Raw genomic sequence first — 18,514 nt, 5'->3', positions numbered from 1 at the left:
CCTTGAGGCAATGAACTAAAATAAAAGGAAAACAGAATAACAAATGTAAGGAAGGGTATAGTAATAAATTTCTAATTCACTGCATTTGGTAACACTTTGATAAATGCTTCAAATTTTCACGTGTATGTTACTATAAGAGAAAGCAAGTTAATAGACTTCCTTCTAAAGTTGAAACAGAACAGTTGCCCTTGGCTATCATCCATTGTCACCTCCTTCGTGTGTCAATGAGAATAAGGTAATAAAATGCCTTTTCCCTTCAAGATCAGATGTTCATTCCCCTTCATTCTGTGGAATCAAGCACGATTAACAAAAGGACATGTTGACAGGGTTTTTAATTCACAAAGTTTATTCTTGGTATCCAAGGAGGACCAGAAAGGAAGCCAGTAATTGAAACAACAAATCTGCTGAGGGAGGGATAATGACACTAGGAGTGTCTTAACTTTTGTATGGTGCTCACTTGAGTGCCATAACTTTTTTTTGGCTCACTTGATTGCTAAAAATTTGAAAAAGTGATCACTTGAGTGCCAAATGCCATTTGACAGCCGGAAAATCTGACGTGGCTTCGCCGGAGCTGACGTGGACAATATTTTAATATTTTTTTGAATGTTTGAGTTTTTTTATTATTAATTTTTTTATTTTTGCAAATTTTTTTTCAATGCCGGCAAGGGCCACCGACGACTCTCGCCAGTTGTGAAGGCCTTGCCTAGATTGGGCGAGGGCCGCCATGCCCTTGGCCGTGAAGGCCTCGGGTGAGGCCTTAAAGGCCGTCTCACCGGCCGCGGACAAGGCGGCCTCGTCAGATCTGGCGAAAGCCTTCACCGCCACGGGCGAGGCAGCCTCGCCAGATCTGGCGAGGCCTTCGCCACCTCGCCCGCGCCGGCGAGGCCATCACGGCCTCGCCAAGGGCTTTTGCGGCCGTGGGCAAGGCGGCCTCGCTGGATCTGGCGAGAGCCTTCGCCGCTGCGGGTGAGGCGGCCTTGCTGGATCTGGTGAGAGCCTTCGCCGCCAAGCTCGCGGCCAGTGAGGCCGCCATGGCCTCGCCAAGGGCGTTCGTGGCCGCGGACAAGGTGACCTCGCCGGATTTGGTGAGAGCCTTCGCCGCCGCAGGCGAGGCGGCTGCCGGTGAGGGTCACCGGCGACCCTCGCCAACCTTGAAAAAAAAATAATAAGAAAGAAAAAGATAAAAAAAGAAACTTTTAAAACAATCAATAAAATAAAATAAAATAAAATAACATTTAAAAAATCCACGTTGGATGGAAAATTAATTAAAAAATCCACATCAGCTCATTTGCCAGAAATAGCACTCAAGTGATCTATTTTCGCCGGAAGTGGCACTCAAATAATCTATTTTACTCTGATGTGGCACTCAAGTGAGCAAAAAAAAAGTTGTGGCACTCAAGTGAACACCGTACGAAAGTTATGACACTCCCAGTGTCCTTATCCCGCCGAGGGACATTTGATATCTAGACCTAATAAAGCATATCTATAAATTCAATTAATAGTTGTGTTTCAGACCAAAATTAGATGATTTCATACATAGATAAATCATGATAATAAATCATAAAAACTTCCCCAATAGAAGCCTAAGCTAGTCAACTGTTTATGAAGTTATCATTGTCTACCATTCATTCCCACAAGCTACTCGACCACATTTCTGTCGGATCGTTTTCAACCCCACCCACCGTTGGACGGCCTAATTCCATGGCATCAAGCAAAATTAACAAAAGGGAATGATGATTTCGTTTATAATTCAGTAGGTTAATTGTTCTCGGGAACCAAATGGAAGAAAGGAAGCCAGTAAAAGGTAATCTGTATGCATTTGTTCATGCAAGGCAAAATTTTAATCTCTATCCACGTCATAAAGTAAAAAATATCTACTTCTTTTGGTAATCTGGATAATAAAAACACAAACTGAGGGAAGCCTTTTGTATAATTGCTAAGAAAAAATTTTAAAAAATTTCCATGTCAGCACAGGCCATGCCACATATTAATGTCAGCGATTTCCAGCAAAAATTGGCCTGACGGACTCAATCGACACAAATTGAAAATGTTTATGACTAAATTGGTTCAATTGAAAAATTTAAGATTGAATTGTTATGGTTTTTTTTTTGTACTTTTCCCTAAACCGAACCAAGCTATGGATTTCCTCCTTCAAGTGTTTGGATTTTTACTAGTTAAAAGCTTCAAATTTTACTTTTTGTTAGCTATATATATTATATAAGATTTTTCCAGACCGTGTAAGCCAAAAAAGAATGTTCTTTATTAACACAAAAGCTTCTGATGTAATAATTTTAACTGTGGCATAAAGAATCGTTGTAGAATTTTAAAGAAATTACTTATGTTGTTCCATTATTTTATATGTTATTATATAATTTACAGATAATTTGTTTTTCATGATTAAGTTCATTTCAGTAAGTGGGTTAAGTGATCGCAACGTTGTCATTGATTTATAGCAACAATTGCTTCCTTTCTTTGGTTTCTTTGGGTAGGAAAAGACCCCAGATCTGATTGAATTCCTTTTGATGCACACCCACCATTATTCTACCACTATGTCTCCCGTTGTACAGGGACGAGCAAACAAATCATCCTCAAAATTTTCCACGCTGAAAGTCATTGGGAGCAGTAGCAGCAACTTTTGGACTCATGGGATCTTGGACCCATGATGAAGTTACACTTTTCCACCGAAAAATGGAGTGGCGTTCGTTTACATCTAGTAGGAAATTTCATGCGATTTTGTATTTGTGCCCCCGATGCAATCATGCATTTGGCAAAAGCCAAAACGGCTCCACTTGGGCACTCCCAAAACGACAAGGAGGGAGACATCATAGAACCTCGACTCTCAAACCCCACACTAAGCTAAATGACCAACGTTAAAATTTAAAACGAGAGAAGGACAAGCAAATGGGTCCCCTGCAGTGTCCCGACCAGGTTGATTATGGAGAAGATCATAGCTCTTCTCGATAGGAGAAACTATCTTGTAAACAAGCGAACGACAATTGGCGAACCATTCGGTCATTCATCGGCGACCTGCAAACCTGCAAATGCTGAAGTATAACTATCTGTTTGTACACGACACAGAGCCAATGATCAGCTTCTTTTTCAACATATTCAACAATAACTACCATAACTAGATACTCAGAGAAAATCAAAACGAAAAAGAACAGCACATAAAGCAGAAGAAAACAGCCAAAAGAGAAAGACGATGAAAAGAGAAGGCGGTCTATTACAACGGAAGCTCACTGATCGAGCGCATTAGGGCCAGTGCAATATCCGACCACATGGTTCCACACCCACTGGACCAGGAACCTCCTCCTGTTCCCGTTCATGTTGTACGTGTCCCCATCCGGGCCCTCCATCATCTGCCCCGTGTAGGACCCACCGCCCCCAGTTCCGTAAATGCCCTCGCAGAGGTCCGCAATCTCCACAGGGAAGCTCGGGTCCTGACCGGCGTACCAGGCGTTCACCAGCGGGTTCGTCGCCAGCTCGGCGATCTCGTGGCCAATCACGCTCACCATCCCGTCCACCCCCACGTCGCCGTTCGGCGGCTTCAGCGGCTTCCACCCGGGCATGTACTCCGGCACGGCGAACGGGTAGGCGCACACGCCCGGGCAGAGCTTCGCGCTGTTGCCCACCCACGCGTACGGGAGGGTGAACCCCACGATCGAAGGGAACGTGAAGTAGTGGAACCCGCACACGTTGTCGCAGAAATCCTGGACGTACACGTCGTCCGCCGTCAGCACCAGGTAGAGCCCACCCCTGGGGTTGGTCGCGAGCGGGCGCGTGCGGGCCGTGACGGCGCTCTTTATCACGGACTGCACGGAGAGCCTCGTCAGCGACTTGCCGTGGGAGTAGAACCGGTCGGACTTCTCCTCCCCGAGCCGGACCGAGCGAGACGTGTTCGCGCCGGTCTGGTCGGTGTACAGCCGGACGGTCCTCCACCACCCGGACACCGAGGGGCGCTTGGGACGGAGGGCCGAGATCGAGCTGATGAACTCGCGGATGATCTTCTTCTGGGCCTTGCGCCACGTGCCATACCAGATGGGGTAGACGGTGACGTTGGCCGTGAGGATGGGGCCCATGTGGTACTTCAGGTGGACGAGCTCCGACGAGCCCTCGTATTTCTTGGAGCCGCCCAGGATGAGATCAGAGTGGCCAGTTCTCTGGTGGGGCCAGGGACGCCATGCTACGGCCGGGGTTGTACGGAGAAGCAGGAGAAGAGCGCCGCAGACGAGCAGGCACCTGACGGTGGTGGCGCGGCGCATCCTAGCGTGCTGGTTTGGCGTGCGACGGAGACAGTGAGTGTGGTATGGTATGGCAGCGAGAGAAACTGCCCCCCTGTGATGTGGAGGGGTAGATGGCCTGTTTATATAATGAAATATATGGAGATGCATTTGACATTGAGTCTTATTTTAAAAGAATGCAAAGTGATGAGAGGAAAATGCCTATCATGTTGAGGACTTATTACTATGAGAGCAATGTAAGACTAATACAAAGTACAGTAAGTAATTTCACGGAATGTAAATGTGCAATTTAATTGATCATATCAATTTAACACTCAATTTTTTTTTTTAATTTTGTGGATCAATCAAATTTATTTATGAAATTTGGAGCAAGGCTTCGTGGGGGCAACCGAGGAGAGACCGATTGCTTTCAAAAGTGAACATATGGAGGGACGGAGGTGGGGGCCAATCGAGTCACGGACAATGATGATCGTGGACGTGGGAATCTGGTGGATGTTCTTTGATCGTATCAATTGATTGTTTGAGTGGAGCTCTAGATTTTGCTTTTCTCTACAGAATAGATTCATTAAGTGACTAGTATAACCAGAGGAAGAGATCCAACTGGGGTAGCTGGAGATGGCCAAGAGAGTGCAACGTCGAAAGGAAAGATGCTTCACAATCTCAAACTCAATCTCAATCTCAGCATATAGAATGCTGGAGGGACCGAGTATATGTCCAAGATGTGGTCCAAACAAACATTCAAGCATAACATTGTCGTTGTCCAGGCAATACCTAGAAAGAGAAATGCATCATTGGGTCGTCGTACCCACGAAATTGTGTTGCGCCTACCCTGCATATCATATGCATGACCGATGGACCAACACTGCCGACTTGTCACTCGCATGGCACAAACAACTATAGTTTTAATGTTCATCAGCTGCCCACCGCAGCATAGGTCGTGCATCCGGACGTGTTTCTGATATCCTATGGTGCAGCATCATGCATGATGAACCATGATAATTAATGGATTGCATTCTTAATCATCGTCTTTGTTTGTTACTTAGCAATGCAATAGTAATTCAGTAATTTTTTTTTGTTCGAAATTCGGTACTTCTTCTAGTGATTATTCTGCTTGTTGCATGAAATCTCTGTTATTTTGATTCTGCGGTACATAGTTTACATAATTCTAATTGGTTTACTTTCTCTCTACAACTAAAGATACCCTCCTTGACAAGAAAATAGTTCGAGGTTGTGCCTTTTCGCTTCTAGCTAGTTGAAAACTGTCAACTGATGCTGGATATGCCTACATCATATACATAAATAGCAGTGATCATCTCATTCCACAAATTTTCAAGTGCATGATCATCTGGTAGTTATTATCTAAGAATCTCTCATTGATCCTATTACACGATACTAATAATGATTAGATATTCGTGGTATTATATACAGTAGGAGCTACAAATATAGTGAAAATGAACATGGCTATCTCAGCTAGTATGACCAACACCCGGAGGGGCTTCTCCATCGCGATACGCTCAACTCAAAGCATGCTTCACGCTTGTGCAGTTCGTGAGCAGAGAATCTCATTTTACGTACAATTCCACTGGTCCTAAAGTAGGCCTATGCTGTACTGTAAATTCCCATCTTTAGCTAGACAAAGAACAAATGACCGTCATTTACTGCCTTCCTTTGTGAAAGCTTGACGTAGCCCGTGTCGTCGCATGGAAACGGACATGTGTATGACATGATGGCATATCAAATGGTGGTTGTGATCTAAACAGATGTATGTGCTCTATTTCTTCTTTGGGGGGGGAACAGATGCATGTGTTAATTATCTGGGTGTACATTCCCCTTTTTGGTTGAACGTACACATATAATTACAGATTCGTTTCGCTGGCTCAACCAAAATCAACTCTCCCATTAATCAAAAAGTAATCCGTCGTTAAAAAAAACTTCACGATTACCTCGACCAAACCTCAGAGACAAATGTTCTAATTTTTCTAGTTGACCCCGTAGCGCCCAACCTAATAAAGGGGCAAATTGCCAAGTTTGTTAGTCATCAAAAAGTTATCCGTCGACGTTGAATTAGAAAATCTGCGATTACCTCAACCAAACCTCAGAGACAAATGTTCTTGTCAAACTGCATAAAACTGGAATCGCCACCAATTATCGGTCAGCAGTATGGCATGCTAAATTTATGAGTCATTTTTTTTACCCTTTTCAGAAGAGAGAAAAATTAAGGGAAAATAACACAAACAGTCCCTAAACTTTGGCCCAATGTGTAATGTGATTCATGAACTTTTAATTTGTTCAATGTCATTCGTAAAATTTTGGTACATGTTCAATTTAGTCCTTGAACTATATGAAAATGTTCAATCTAGTCCTTCCATTAATTCAAGTTCAGGGATTACATTGAATATTTTCATATAGTTCAGGGACTATATTGAATATATACAAAAAATATAAGAATCACATTGAATAAATTAAAATTTTAGGGACCACATTGAATATTAGACAAAAGTTCAAGGACTATATTGAACAAATTAAAAGTCAAGGGATTAAATTACATATTTAGCCAAAGTTATCCCCAAAATTAAAGAACCTTCGGGCGCAAAAGCCGCCCATTGCGCTTATGTCATGATGGAGTGTCTGCTTATTTAGAGTTGATGGGAATGGAGAGAGAGAAGGAAGTCAAGAAGTAAGCAAGAACTTAGAAAAAGACAGCTCTTTGCTTCTTTTTGCTCCAAGTTCGGACACAATCCTCCATTTTATACGTGCACGCGTGAACCAAAGAAATGAGCTCCTTTTCGAGAGAGAGGTTCACACATGGTTTACCCAAGGAAGGCTGGTAGGGGCCTATGCCACTGGGTATCCTATTCCATCGTTTTTTTTTTTTTTTATTATCATGAACTATGTTCTTTTGAAGATATTAACTTTGAAATTCATGTAGGCCGTCCATTAATCTAAGATGTTTCTCGAAATTCTTTAGCTTGTTGCTCTCGATTTATCATTGTGCATCCGCCGACTATTTGAATGGATGATATTTATAAGTTGGACGAAGACGGGGGGATACGACTTTACACTGATAGATTTCTACAAATTGTAATTGTGACAAATTGATATTTAAGAAAGGGTCGTTTATCTAGTATCTAGACTCACCATGCTCCGGCTACTATTTGTAACGCAGAACGTGAAGTGCATTTATGTGGGAAAATGGATACTTCGTTCAAGGAGCGACCGGCGGATAGGCTACCAGAACTCTGAATCTCGATGAGATTAAGTCAAGCCGATAAATCAAAAGCTGCATGTATGAAATCATCTAATTTTGGTCCATGACACAACTTTTAGTTGAAAAATATGGGTATGCTTTTTTTAGTCTTAGAAAATACTACTCTTCTAGTACGTTTTTTTGTTTTTGTTTTGTCATAACTCTTCTAGTAGGATAATTTAATTTTAATTAATAATTTAATCAAATTGGACCTGTTTAGCTATGCAAATGCACCATAGGCACAAATACGAAATCGCATGGAATTTCCTACTAAATATAAATAAACGCCACTCCATTTTTCGGTGGAAAAGTGTGTTTCAATCATGGATTGCTCGTCTCTGTACATTTGTTTATATCTTCCATGATTACCGGTGGTAGAATAATGGTAGTGTGGATCACAACAAAGAAGTACAACAAGATTTAATGCGAATCTAACGTGATCATTTCCTAAGAAAAGTAGAAGCAATACTTCTTCCTGCTGACGAATGTTGAAAAAATGGATCAATTCAAAATTTATTGCATGTACGATCAATTCAATTCTAAATTTTTTTAATTTTATTAATTTTATCTTAAATTTTTACGTGAAATTTTAATACAATCCTTGCAGTCAATTGTACTTTAGGAGCCCTTCACTTTGTCGAGTTACTCAACAATTGATTAATTTACAATAAATGAATAAGATTATAACTTTAGAGGTGAGAGAAAATATTAAGTAGGTCTGTCTTATCACGTAGGTCATGTGTCATTCCGTTCATTGCTCGCCACATGTTCGAGTGAGGTCCACTTATTAGATTTTTTTTCTATCTCCTTCATTTCTCTCTCTTTTTTCTTTGTTTTCTTCGTTTTTCTTTTTCCGTTTTGCGCAATGGACGACGCTCGTGGCTGTGGATAGCAGCTCATCAGCCATCCATGGACAACTGCGTCAGCGGTCATGGATGAGCCAGGCTCGCGAGCTACGCCAACACTTGTCCATGGCTGTCGTCAATATCGTATGGCTAGATCTGGTCGGCGTTTGAAGATTGAGGCGGGCGAGGTCAAATCTAAAGTTCTCCAAATCCAGGTTTGGACAAGCGGCTCACAAGCGACGCTCGTCCATGGCCGTCGCTGGTGTCGTTCGGCCATATTTGGCTGGTTTGGTCAGCGCTGGCAACTCTGCTGGTCGGGACGGTGGGGAGGCACAAAGGTCGGGCTTAGGTGACGGAGAGGACAGGTGAACTTTCTGTGGAACTTTTGGGACGTGCAGAGATGGAGAGGGTCGAAGGGAGAAGGAGAGAGTGGATCAATAGGGAGGGAAGGAGAGAGAAACAGGCCAAAATCCGACAACCCATCACGGATACTTGGCAAACAATGAATAGAGTGACGCACGGCTTACGTGACAAGACTGATCTACTTAATATCTTCTCGACCGGTGGATACCAACTACTTCTTCTTCTTTTTCTTCTTGTCACAACGGTGAACACCAACTTCAAAAATAGGTTTAGCTTAATTGTCCGCATTTTACTTCATTTCAAGGTAGTTAACGCCAATAACAACAATGGTGTCAAGTCAACAAAACATGGGTCAACAAAAGACGTAAGGAAGACAACACCAAGAGAACTCTAACGCGAGAGATACAAAATCAGGGGAATGCAGAAACAGCGAAGACCAGGAGCCCTAACGAACTCCATGATGACTCTGTTAAGGAAAATTCCCAATAGATTTTGAAGTTAATAAAACTATCCATGAGTGTTTTGTAAGTCTGATAAATGCTTTGAAGTATTTTGATTCAGGAAGTTGTTTTTGGAAGAAAAGCATATGTCAATCTTGATCTAGTTCGTGTTCAGATTGTGAAAGAACTTCAAGCAAAAGAGATTCAGACTCAGAACGAGAAAGTTCAGACGCAGAATTTCTTCAGACGCTGAAATTATTCAGATGCAGACGCAGAACTCAGAACGAAAAATAACAGCTAGTGATCTGGTATGAATTTCACAGAAGGAAAGTTTTGATTGTCTCAAACTCAATCAAATTGATTGACAATCAAACATTACGACAAGTATGCATTACAACGGATAAATATCTACTTATGGAAACCAAGATTCTGATTGTATGGGCGACCAGAATCAGCGGGATTCAGATTTTATCAATCAACGGCTACTCAATCAATTTTATACGAATCTGTCCAAAGATGAATATTGGAAGATGATCCTCTGAAGACTGTCCAACGGCTAGTTTGGAAGTGGAGGGGTATAAAAGGAGATCAACAAGGAGCAGAAGGTAGAGAACGAAATCAAGAATCAACAAGTCCAAAGTCTGAGCATACTCCGATTCAATCTCTTGTCTTTCGTGAGCTTAAACGTGTAATCATTTGAGAGGTATAGACAGTGTTATAAGTGTGTGCTTAGGTGTGAGATAGTGTAATCTATCGGCTTGGTATAAGCAGCACCAACTTCGGGGAGAAGTGCTTGGGTTTAAGCAGTACAACTTGCTGTAACTTCTCATTGATTTGATTAGTGGAATCCAAGGAAGAGGCGTCGTCACGTGGGAGAGTGGACGTAGAGCTGATCTAAGCCAACCACTATAACCTGTTTGTATGCGCTTTTCTCCATCTCTAATCTCTTATTATATTGTTTATACTGCTCATAAGAATATTTATCACAAAATCTGATCAGAATCTGCTTGTTGTTCAGACTTTATTCTTGATCTTTTACTTCCGCTTTAAATTGATAAAGAATTTATTTAGATCACTTGTTCACCCCTTCCTAGGTGATTCTTGATAGCCACGTCAGACTTAAGACGAGCGTCTTCATCGCTAGGCATCGTTTCCCCTGGACTTCGTCTCCTCCACAGAATTCTTCTCTCTCTCTCTCCACCACAATCTCACTTCAGTTCAGGCCAATTTAGATGGACGTTTTGTCCATTCCGCCATCCTCTCTCTCCTCCTCCTATGGCTCTCTTCCTATCTCCGCATCCTCTCTCCATCCGTTTTCTCTCCCGCAGCTCTGATCTCTCGCTTCGGCATCCATGCCGCTTTCGCTTCTCCGCCTCTTCCTCCGCCGCGGGGGCGGCGACGGCGACGGCGACGGCGACGGAGCGAGACGAGAGAAATGGCGTGGCGATTCTCTGGTACAAGCACGACCTTCGCGTCGACGATCACCCTGGCATCGTGGCGGCGTCTCGGTACCAGAGTGTTGTCCCTCTCTACGTCTTCGATCACCGATTGCTTTCTCGTAAGTTCGTGTCACCTTTCGCTCTACTTTCGAATTGCGATTCCCGCTGCTGCGGAAAACATTTTTCGTCCATCTGCTAGGAGGATTGGTTTTGAATTTGCCGTTGTCATGAGATTGTTCCGCATACTTTTGATTTCTAGAGTGCCTTGCCTGTAGTCAATGTCTTAACCCTAGCATCGATGCCAGAGTTGTTTTTCTCCGCATCTTTGATCGTGGCAAACTGAGTCCTGGTGTAGGTTTGCTGCTCCCTTAGTATGATTTGAGGTGCAGAAACTATTGCACGAAACAATGTGTCTAATTGATTTTCACTGAAGTCATATTCTTCCGTGCTTCGTGTAATTTTTGGGGTGCCTCAACCGTATTAGGAAGTCGAGTTGTTTACTCCGGAATTGGTGGCAGTGTTCTTTTTGTAGTCTCTAACTTCTTCATATGTTGCCTTCTTTCTGGTTGCTCAATTGGAGGTTTGCCGATTCGTATTTTGATTTGAGATATAGAAAGTTTCACTGAGTCCGCTGAAGAAAAAGAGTTCTATTTGGAGCAGGTTGATTGTCACTTATAAACGTTGTCAATTTGTTCCACGTCCGTGTAATTGAAAGAGTGCCTCGCCTGTATGAAGCGGTCATATTTATTATTCTAGACTTAATACCCGAATGTTGTTCCTCTTCATGGCTTCAAGCACTGCTTACTCTCCAGTGAGTTCAATTACAGGTTTAGCTATGGTATTGTTATTTTATAATTTGATATAGCAAAATTTGCCAAATCGGCCTAAGAAAGAGAAAATTAGTTAGACCTGGACTGAAGTTGGTTGAATCGTACTTACAAAAGTGGTCAGTTTGTTCGATGTCCGTGTTACTTCTAGAGTGCTTCGCCTGTAGCGAGGAGTCAAATCTATAACTTAATTCTATTACTCTAGATTAAGTACCGGAATGTTGTTCCTCTCCTTACTCTCCAGTGAGTTCGATTATAGGCTTAGCTATGGATCTTTTAATTTAATAATTATATGTAGAAATATTTGCCAAATTGGCCTAAAAAAGAGAAACTAGTTAGAAGCATACTGAATGCAAGACTGCTTTACATGCATATTGCTGTGGTAAGTTTGTTTTCCATTAAGAACCACCTTTGCTCGAATGGTCATACATTCGCATTTTGCGATTGATTGAATGGCATGAGGAGTTGGATTACTTCTAAATTTTCATAACAATCTCTTTTTCATGTATGATATTTTCCTCATTTATATTTCATGTTGCTATGTTCGTCTGAACTATCTAAAAGGACAGAGTTGGTTGCAACGTATGCTACAAGACTCTAATCTAGATTGACATATTGGTTGGATAGCTTTGCTTCTCTCTGAACTAGATTTCTACCTTTGCAACAATCATTTGTAGGTTTCTCGGATGAAATGCTAGAACTTCTACTACATGCTTTGAGCGACTTGAAATATTCTTTGAGGGAGCACGGTTCCGATTTGTTGATCAGATATGGCAGTGCAGAGAAAGTCATTCAAGAGCTTGTTAAAGAGGTATTCATTAGATTCATTCATTCAAATGTCATTTAGAGCTCAGGTACTAGGAAGGTCTCTAGCACTCAACTCACATTTTTAAATTTCATCACCGAGGATTGGAATAGGTTAATGCTACCTGTTTGCTCACGGAAGAGGAGGTGGAATACGACATGATGAGGACAATAAGTGCTGTGAGGGAGACCTTCGCCAAAGTAACTTCTCATCTTGAGAGAAACCGGGATGTTGAACTGTGGCGGACTCCTTTTTATGATCTTGAGGTTGTTGCTTTTTTCTTTGCTCAAATTCACATTGTCCTCAAATTCTTCCATGTAATTTTTCATGCATCTTGATGTCTTAGAACCCTGAGGATTTGCCTTTATCTCACGAGGACTTAAAAAAGCGTGAAATTCCCCTAGTTTCTCCATTCTTGTGCCCAGCAGTTCCTGCCGCTCAAATGAACTTGGATTGGGGTAAGTTCCCATGTTGCCTTAGATGTCTCATGCTGATTTTGTAGATTATAAGTGTTATTAATGGGTGCCATGCGTAAGTTCTTGTCAACTTTCCAAAATAGCATTTAATTTATAGGTAATGATTAAAGCAGGTCATCTCCCGACGTATGACTATCTGAAGGAATTCATCAATGGAAACAAGTATAAATTAAAAAGGAGCTGGACTTCTCTGAAGGAGACATCAGCTGAGACCATACTGCAGAAGGCTATTTCTAGGTCTGAGACTTCCATTAAGGGTGATTTTCGGTCAAACCATGCCTACAGGAAAAGAGTGGAGAACTCTGTTTTTGTTACACAAAGTGGAAAGATTGTTGGAGGTGGGACACTTGCTGTATTAAATGCATTGGCTGCATACCTGAGATACTTGGAAGGAACAGCTCGAGGTGACTGGCAGGAGTAGGTCATGCATTCTGTCACCATTTATCTATGTGGTTTGATGCTGTCTAGCTTGTCAATTATGTCAACTAAGGTGAATGCTAGCATGAGCATCACAGAGGATTTCAAATTTGTACAAAAGCAAATCAGAGTTAGTTTGTTGTGGTGTTTATAGAATTATTACGATTTGGTCATGCAGTGGGAAATAATATCCTTTTAGCTTCACATTTTGGCAGGGTGCATGAGAGGATACGTGAGGCTGAAAGTCGAGAGGGAGCATCCTTTTATGCTCTTTTTGGTCCTGCACTTAGTCTTGGCATCTTGTCGAGAAGAAGAGTCTATTATGAAGCTATCAAGTATGAGAAAGAAAGGAATGCTGGATTTTTATCTCCTTTTGGATATTCAGCGTCCACTGTTGCTGCAGCAGTTGACGCTGTGTGTTCAATGGAGGTACTATTTGAATCTACAAGTGGCTGATTTGCATCAATGGCTATATACAACTAAGAATTTTCAACTTGTTCAGCCTATTCTCTCAGTGGTGTTTCTTTCTTTATTGGGCAGTATGAGGAATTACTGACATAGGATTGGATTTCAATGCAGTGGTACTGGGTTATGGCATTGAGAAATCAAAAGATCAACGAAGGGATGCATTCTGTTAGGATATGGAGATGGAAGGGGCACTTGATTCAGGTAGCTAGCAAACTATCTTAACTGTACTTGTTCCACTCATAAATCATAGTTTGGAGGTTCCTTCAGTTGCTTCTTCTTTTAGAAAGCAAAATGTAATAACATCTGTTACCAACAAACTTGACAATTGGCAGCAACAGACTTGCTGATAATAGAGAACTTGTTTGGAGTGGCTGCTAGCTTGTCACTGCTAATGATATTTAGCAACAAAAAATGGCTTTTGTACAGGAAGGTGATTAATTACTTAGCGGCAGAGAAAGTGATCCATTGTGAGTCGTCCATGGCTATACACAGAGGTTTCGGTGCCATATAGGAGATTTGATTGGAGCACAAAAGCCATCTCTAAGTTGAAAGTCATGGCATTGGAGTAGGGACCATTTGAGAAAAGGATGATGGGGGAGAGAGAGAGATTTTAGGAGAAGGATAGAGTCAGGAGTTTGACAATTAAAAAGCAGAATGGAAAATTTGTGGGGAGGGTGCTTATCGTTTTCAAACATGCTACTATTATCTCTTTTGGCTAACAAAAAGTTTTTAAAAGATCATGCTGCATAGAAAAGGGAACATACATTAAGGGACGATAAAGAAAAAGCGCAGGGACAATCATCACTTGAATTAAACAAATACTCTGAAAAATTTTGTCCTCATATTGAGTTATAATTTTATAAAGCTTTAATTATATCAAAGATGGATGTTGTTTTCTTTTGTTTGATTCATTCAAGCTTTGATTTTGTCAAAAATAAAAAAAGAGCCTTGTCAGGCTAGAGATTTTCTTTTTTAATCAGTAGTTTTTCTTCTTTTCTTTTTTTGTGTTGATCATAACAGTTCATCATTTAGATAAATTTTCGGGTGATTGAATCTCATTAAAAGTATAAGATTATGTTAGACAATGCATCCAATGTCGATCAAGGTTTATTTGTTAGTTATAGATTTATATCATCTTGATAAGAAAATTGAAATAATTTTAGTTTTGAGATACATTCGATAATTATCAGGAAAACCAGACAATAATTGTAAATATCCAATATATGGTTTATGCAAAAATCAATGCTTACTTGCAAGGAACGGTACTTATGAAAATTAAGAAAACCTATACAATAAAAGCAAAAAGAACAATTAAGCGTTATCCAACTAAGTGGGGAAGAAAATTACAATTGTTCAGATCATTTTCAAATTATATGAAGTAATGTACGCTTTTTTTATAATTTTTAAAACCCAATTGTTATATTATTTTCATGGAAGTCAAACAACAACTTTTGGTTTATAATAAGTTGGACTGAGACATATAATTAAGTTGTTAGAAATTTCAGAAGTCACAAAAGATGGATAATTGCTAATAGAATGTTTAAGTCTCGATGTGTAACCACCCACATTTATGTTATCTTACCGTATAATTCTGTTTTTCGACCAAAAAAAATGTATAATTCTGTTTACAAGAACAGTGGAGAAACGATGTCTTGAATTGTTAGCAGCCAACTTATGTTTGCTACTAATACAGGAATTAGCAGCGAGTTTTGGTAGCAGTTTTATTGCTGCAAATGTTGGTTTTTTAGCAGCAAAAGTTTGTAATTGCCACTAATGTCCACTGCCCAAATGTCTAAAAGAGGAACGTGAGTTTTTTTACGCTGAAGGTGCGATCTTTAGCGGAAACTTACAAAAGTTGCTGCAAGATCTTGCTTCCAATTTTCCCTCTGTTAACTGTTTCTCTTTCAGTACACCGTTGTTGGTGATAAAGGACCTGCGGTCCTTTTGGTGCATGGTTTTGGTGCCTTTCTGGAGCACTTCCGTGACAACTTAGGTGGTATATCTGATGGCGGCAACCGAGTTTGGGCCATCACTCTCTTGGGATTTGGTAGATCAGAAAAGCCTAATATTGTTTATACAGAACTAATGTGGGCTGAATTGCTGAGAGATTTTGTCATTGAAGTTGTTGGTGAACCAATGCATCTGGTGGGAAACTCAATTGGCGGTACGTCTCTCATCTCATTCACTCCTCCCAGCATCTTACCTTTCCGATGCTTGCCGTTTTAATCAAATCTGATGTCTCTACTAAACTCAAGCTACTTTCTCCTGTTGGCTTTTTTCTTCTGGTTTCTCTTACCCCATTCATGCTTTCTAGGCTATGTTGCTGCAATATTTGCCAGCCTTTGGCCTACTTTAGTGAAGTCTGTGGTTCTCATGAACGGTGCAGGCGATGTAGTTCCAAGATATTCTTCTATTCCATTGCCTAAAGTAAGATCATCTTGCGCCTGTTAAATGCGTTCTACACTGGATTGTGTTGAATTTATATTTTGTATTATTGTTAAATCTATCATTGGAGAATCTGTTGGTATGAGGCTGCACTGACGCCTTACATTATTGAAATTAATCAGGAAAGACAGACTTCAGGAGCTACATGGTTGGGGGCTCGTCTCCTTTTGTTTTACCTGAGATTAAGTATAGGACAGATTGTGAGGAATTGCTACCCCGTGGTAATATTCACAATACTTTTACTTTTAGAAGTCAATGTGTTGCTCTCTCTTTCCTTTTTTCTTTCATAGAGGGAAAGTAATTTGAATCATTCCCAACTCCATCTTACCCTCACTTTGCATTAACTTCTTTTCAAAGAAATGTATAATTCATACCTTGGGGTTGAAGTATGGAAATAGAGGGTGCAAATTGTGTCTTCTTTTAAACCTCCAGATGCAGAGTCCAAGTGAGGGAAAAGTTGATAGGTTTTATAGTTTTTCCTTCGTAGAAAATGTTCAGTGCTTAATATTACTGAATGTGCTGCAGAAAACAGAGCGGGCTGACGAGTGGCTTATCAATGAGATGCTTAGATCAGTATCCTTTTGTGCATGTGCTTATCATGCTTGCTGTAGTAGTTGATATTTGCAACCAACATGCAAATGTCAGCAATGTTGACCTGCTGTAGAAATGAGACGTGAAAATTCTGTGGATTACCTTGACGCATCAAGTCATATGATCCTGGGGTGCTAGTTGTTCTGGAAAGCATCTTCAGTATTAACCTTTCCATTCCTCTAAATTTTCTCTTGAAAGGATTTAATGGAAAGATCTTAGTTGTCCAGGTACGTACTTCTTTTTAAAGAAGAATCCTTTATATTCCTCGAAGCTTGAATTGTTGACTGATATTGCTATCTTCTCTAGCAAAAAAAAGACTGATAATGCTATCTTATGCTAAAGGGCATGGAAGATCCGATCACCAACTCCAAGTGTAAGCTGGCTATGCTCAACGAACATTGCGTGGGAATCTTGACCAGGGAAATCGATGCTGGTGATGAATATTCTTTGTTCATTCAACTTAATTTTGGAACTTCCATCTATCCAGTCCCTGATGTACCTCTTTTTTCTTCTTATTTTATTGATGATTCAGGCCATTGTCCCCATGATGAGGTTCCAGAACTAGTGAATTCCATTCTATGTGAATGGATAGTAGAGGTTGAAGATAAACTCCATCACTTCGAAAGCTGTCAGTAGTAAGTTATCTTGCGGATAAATATTAAATGTGCCTACAAGTCAATTATTCCTGGTAATTGTTAAATTGAGTATGTTAGGCCTGTCGTTTGGTGGAGGGTACCCAAAATTGTAAGCTTGGTGTTAGAGAAGACCTGACGTTGGGCCTTAGAATGGCTCGAGCCCATTTGCAAAAGGTGTAGAACTCAGTTTGAAGTGTAACAAGGTTTAGGCATGAACTGATCGGCTTGGCTCAGGCTTGCGCAGGACAATCATGGGTTTATTATTTGAAAGGCGAAAGGTCATGCAGGGCCCGGGAGAGTTGATGGTGCCAACCATCAATAAGCATTGAAGTGAGACGTTAGATGCGAAAGTTTTGCTCTTTGTTCAAAGAGGGATCGTATCCAGGAATACGCCGAGAAGCATGGTTTGACTCGCTCAGTGTCCTGAAGTCCGACTCGGATGATGACTTCATTAATCTACTCTGTGGTAGTGGTAAGCAATGCTTCCCTGATGTGGCCTTAATGACCGATGCACCGATTATTTCAGAGAGTTTCTCCATCAGCCAACTATTAGTGGGTCACTCTTGTTTGAAGATCACGACAAGTAGTGAGCAGTTTACTTAATTAGTCTATGAAAACGATGATCCTCTCTCTCTCTCTCTCTCTCTCTCTCTCTCTCTCTCTCCCCAGCAACAACACGTAAAAGAAATTTAGTTGATTGTTAAACTATTAAAATCATTGATCAATTCTATGGAACTGTACAATTATTTTTGGTTTCCTGATGAAGTCGGGGAGTGGGCCTAGACGTCTCTTGGACTTGATCGTTAAACTACTAAAATCATTGATCAATTCTATGCAAAATATACTAGACCGTGCAAGGAGTAATGAGTCCTGTTTGGGTTCTGTGCGTGAGCAGAGGGAAAATCGATCTGAAGAACCGCAGAATTGAACTGAATATCAATCTCGAAAGAGACTGACCGATCCATAACTTGGGCATGGATGGGCTCTGGCTTGTCAAAAAAATTCAATGGGCCAGCCAGGCCGACTATGAGGCCTGAATGTAGGCCTAGAATTTGGCTCTGCAGGTGAAATCGTTGGGCCCTTACGCTAGCCCAGCTCATTATTGGGAGTTGAGTTGGGCCTCGGCCATTCTCATAAAATAAACTTGGGCCTAAATGGGCCCACTACGTGGCATAAATTTGCCTTTAGGATAGGCCTAGCTCATTATTGGGCCTTTGCGCAAGGCCCAGCACATTAATGGGCCTTCAATTGATCCTCAATGGGCCTGCTGCGGGC

General features: G+C 41.1%; 2 protein-coding genes across 7 annotated transcripts; one reads left to right on the top strand and one right to left on the bottom strand.

Annotated features, from left to right (window-relative positions):
- Positions 1-2,633: 2,633 nt before the first annotated feature.
- LOC115665166 (protein EXORDIUM-like 3) lies at positions 2,634-4,401 on the bottom strand. Of its 3 annotated transcripts, none has more exons than XM_056304121.1 (2): positions 3,241-4,401; positions 2,634-3,035 (listed from the first exon to the last, which is right to left on the bottom strand). In XM_056304121.1, the coding sequence occupies exons 1-2, from the start codon at positions 4,389-4,391 to the stop codon at positions 3,017-3,019; spliced, it is 1,170 nt and encodes a 389-aa protein (XP_056160096.1). In that variant the 5' UTR covers positions 4,392-4,401; the 3' UTR covers positions 2,634-3,016. The 3 variants fall into 3 exon arrangements, with proteins under 3 accessions (XP_056160096.1, XP_056160098.1, XP_056160097.1); XM_056304123.1 differs by having other exon boundaries at positions 2,634-3,059; positions 3,228-4,400; XM_056304122.1 differs by having other exon boundaries at positions 3,228-4,400.
- A 5,857-nt stretch (positions 4,402-10,258) lies between these two features.
- On the top strand, positions 10,259-17,856 carry LOC115683085 (uncharacterized). 4 transcript variants are annotated; one of them, XR_008814767.1, is made up of 15 exons: positions 10,259-10,694; positions 12,080-12,213; positions 12,321-12,473; positions 12,554-12,665; positions 12,797-13,087; positions 13,300-13,529; positions 13,680-13,769; positions 15,477-15,732; positions 15,883-15,995; positions 16,136-16,234; positions 16,539-16,586; positions 16,721-16,831; positions 16,947-17,037; positions 17,137-17,576; positions 17,625-17,856. XR_008814767.1 is itself a non-coding variant. In XM_030607499.2 (14 exons), the coding sequence occupies exons 1-14, from the start codon at positions 10,412-10,414 to the stop codon at positions 17,238-17,240; spliced, it is 2,115 nt and encodes a 704-aa protein (XP_030463359.1). In that variant the 5' UTR covers positions 10,259-10,411; the 3' UTR covers positions 17,241-17,856. The 4 variants fall into 4 exon arrangements, 3 of the variants coding, with proteins under 3 accessions (XP_030463359.1, XP_030463358.1, XP_056160251.1); XM_030607499.2 differs by having other exon boundaries at positions 17,137-17,856; XM_030607498.2 differs by having other exon boundaries at positions 12,797-13,100; positions 13,316-13,529; positions 17,137-17,856.
- The last annotated feature ends 658 nt before the right edge of the window (positions 17,857-18,514 follow it).

Source organism: Syzygium oleosum, unplaced genomic scaffold, assembly GCF_021117445.2.
Source record: "Syzygium oleosum isolate NSW1041296 unplaced genomic scaffold, Sole_v2.1 Sole_v2.31, whole genome shotgun sequence".
In the NCBI taxonomy this organism is placed as follows: domain Eukaryota; kingdom Viridiplantae; phylum Streptophyta; class Magnoliopsida; order Myrtales; family Myrtaceae; genus Syzygium; species Syzygium oleosum.
This window is presented reverse-complemented; position numbering and strand designations above follow the sequence as displayed.

What these genes read in the sequence shown, in the direction of transcription:
- LOC115665166 (XM_056304121.1), bottom strand. Translation starts at nt 4,391, where the DNA reads ATGCATCTCCATATATTTCATTATATAAACAGGCCATCTACCCCTCCA.
- LOC115683085 (XM_030607499.2), top strand. Translation starts at nt 10,412, where the DNA reads ATGGCTCTCTTCCTATCTCCGCATCCTCTCTCCATCCGTTTTCTCTCC. An exon ending in GAAAGATCTTAGTTGTCCAG is followed by an intron (nt 16,832 to 16,946) that starts GTACGTACTTCT and finishes CTTATGCTAAAG; the next exon opens with GGCATGGAAGATCCGATCAC. An exon ending in GACCAGGGAAATCGATGCTG is followed by an intron (nt 17,038 to 17,136) that starts GTGATGAATATT and finishes TTGATGATTCAG; the next exon opens with GCCATTGTCCCCATGATGAG.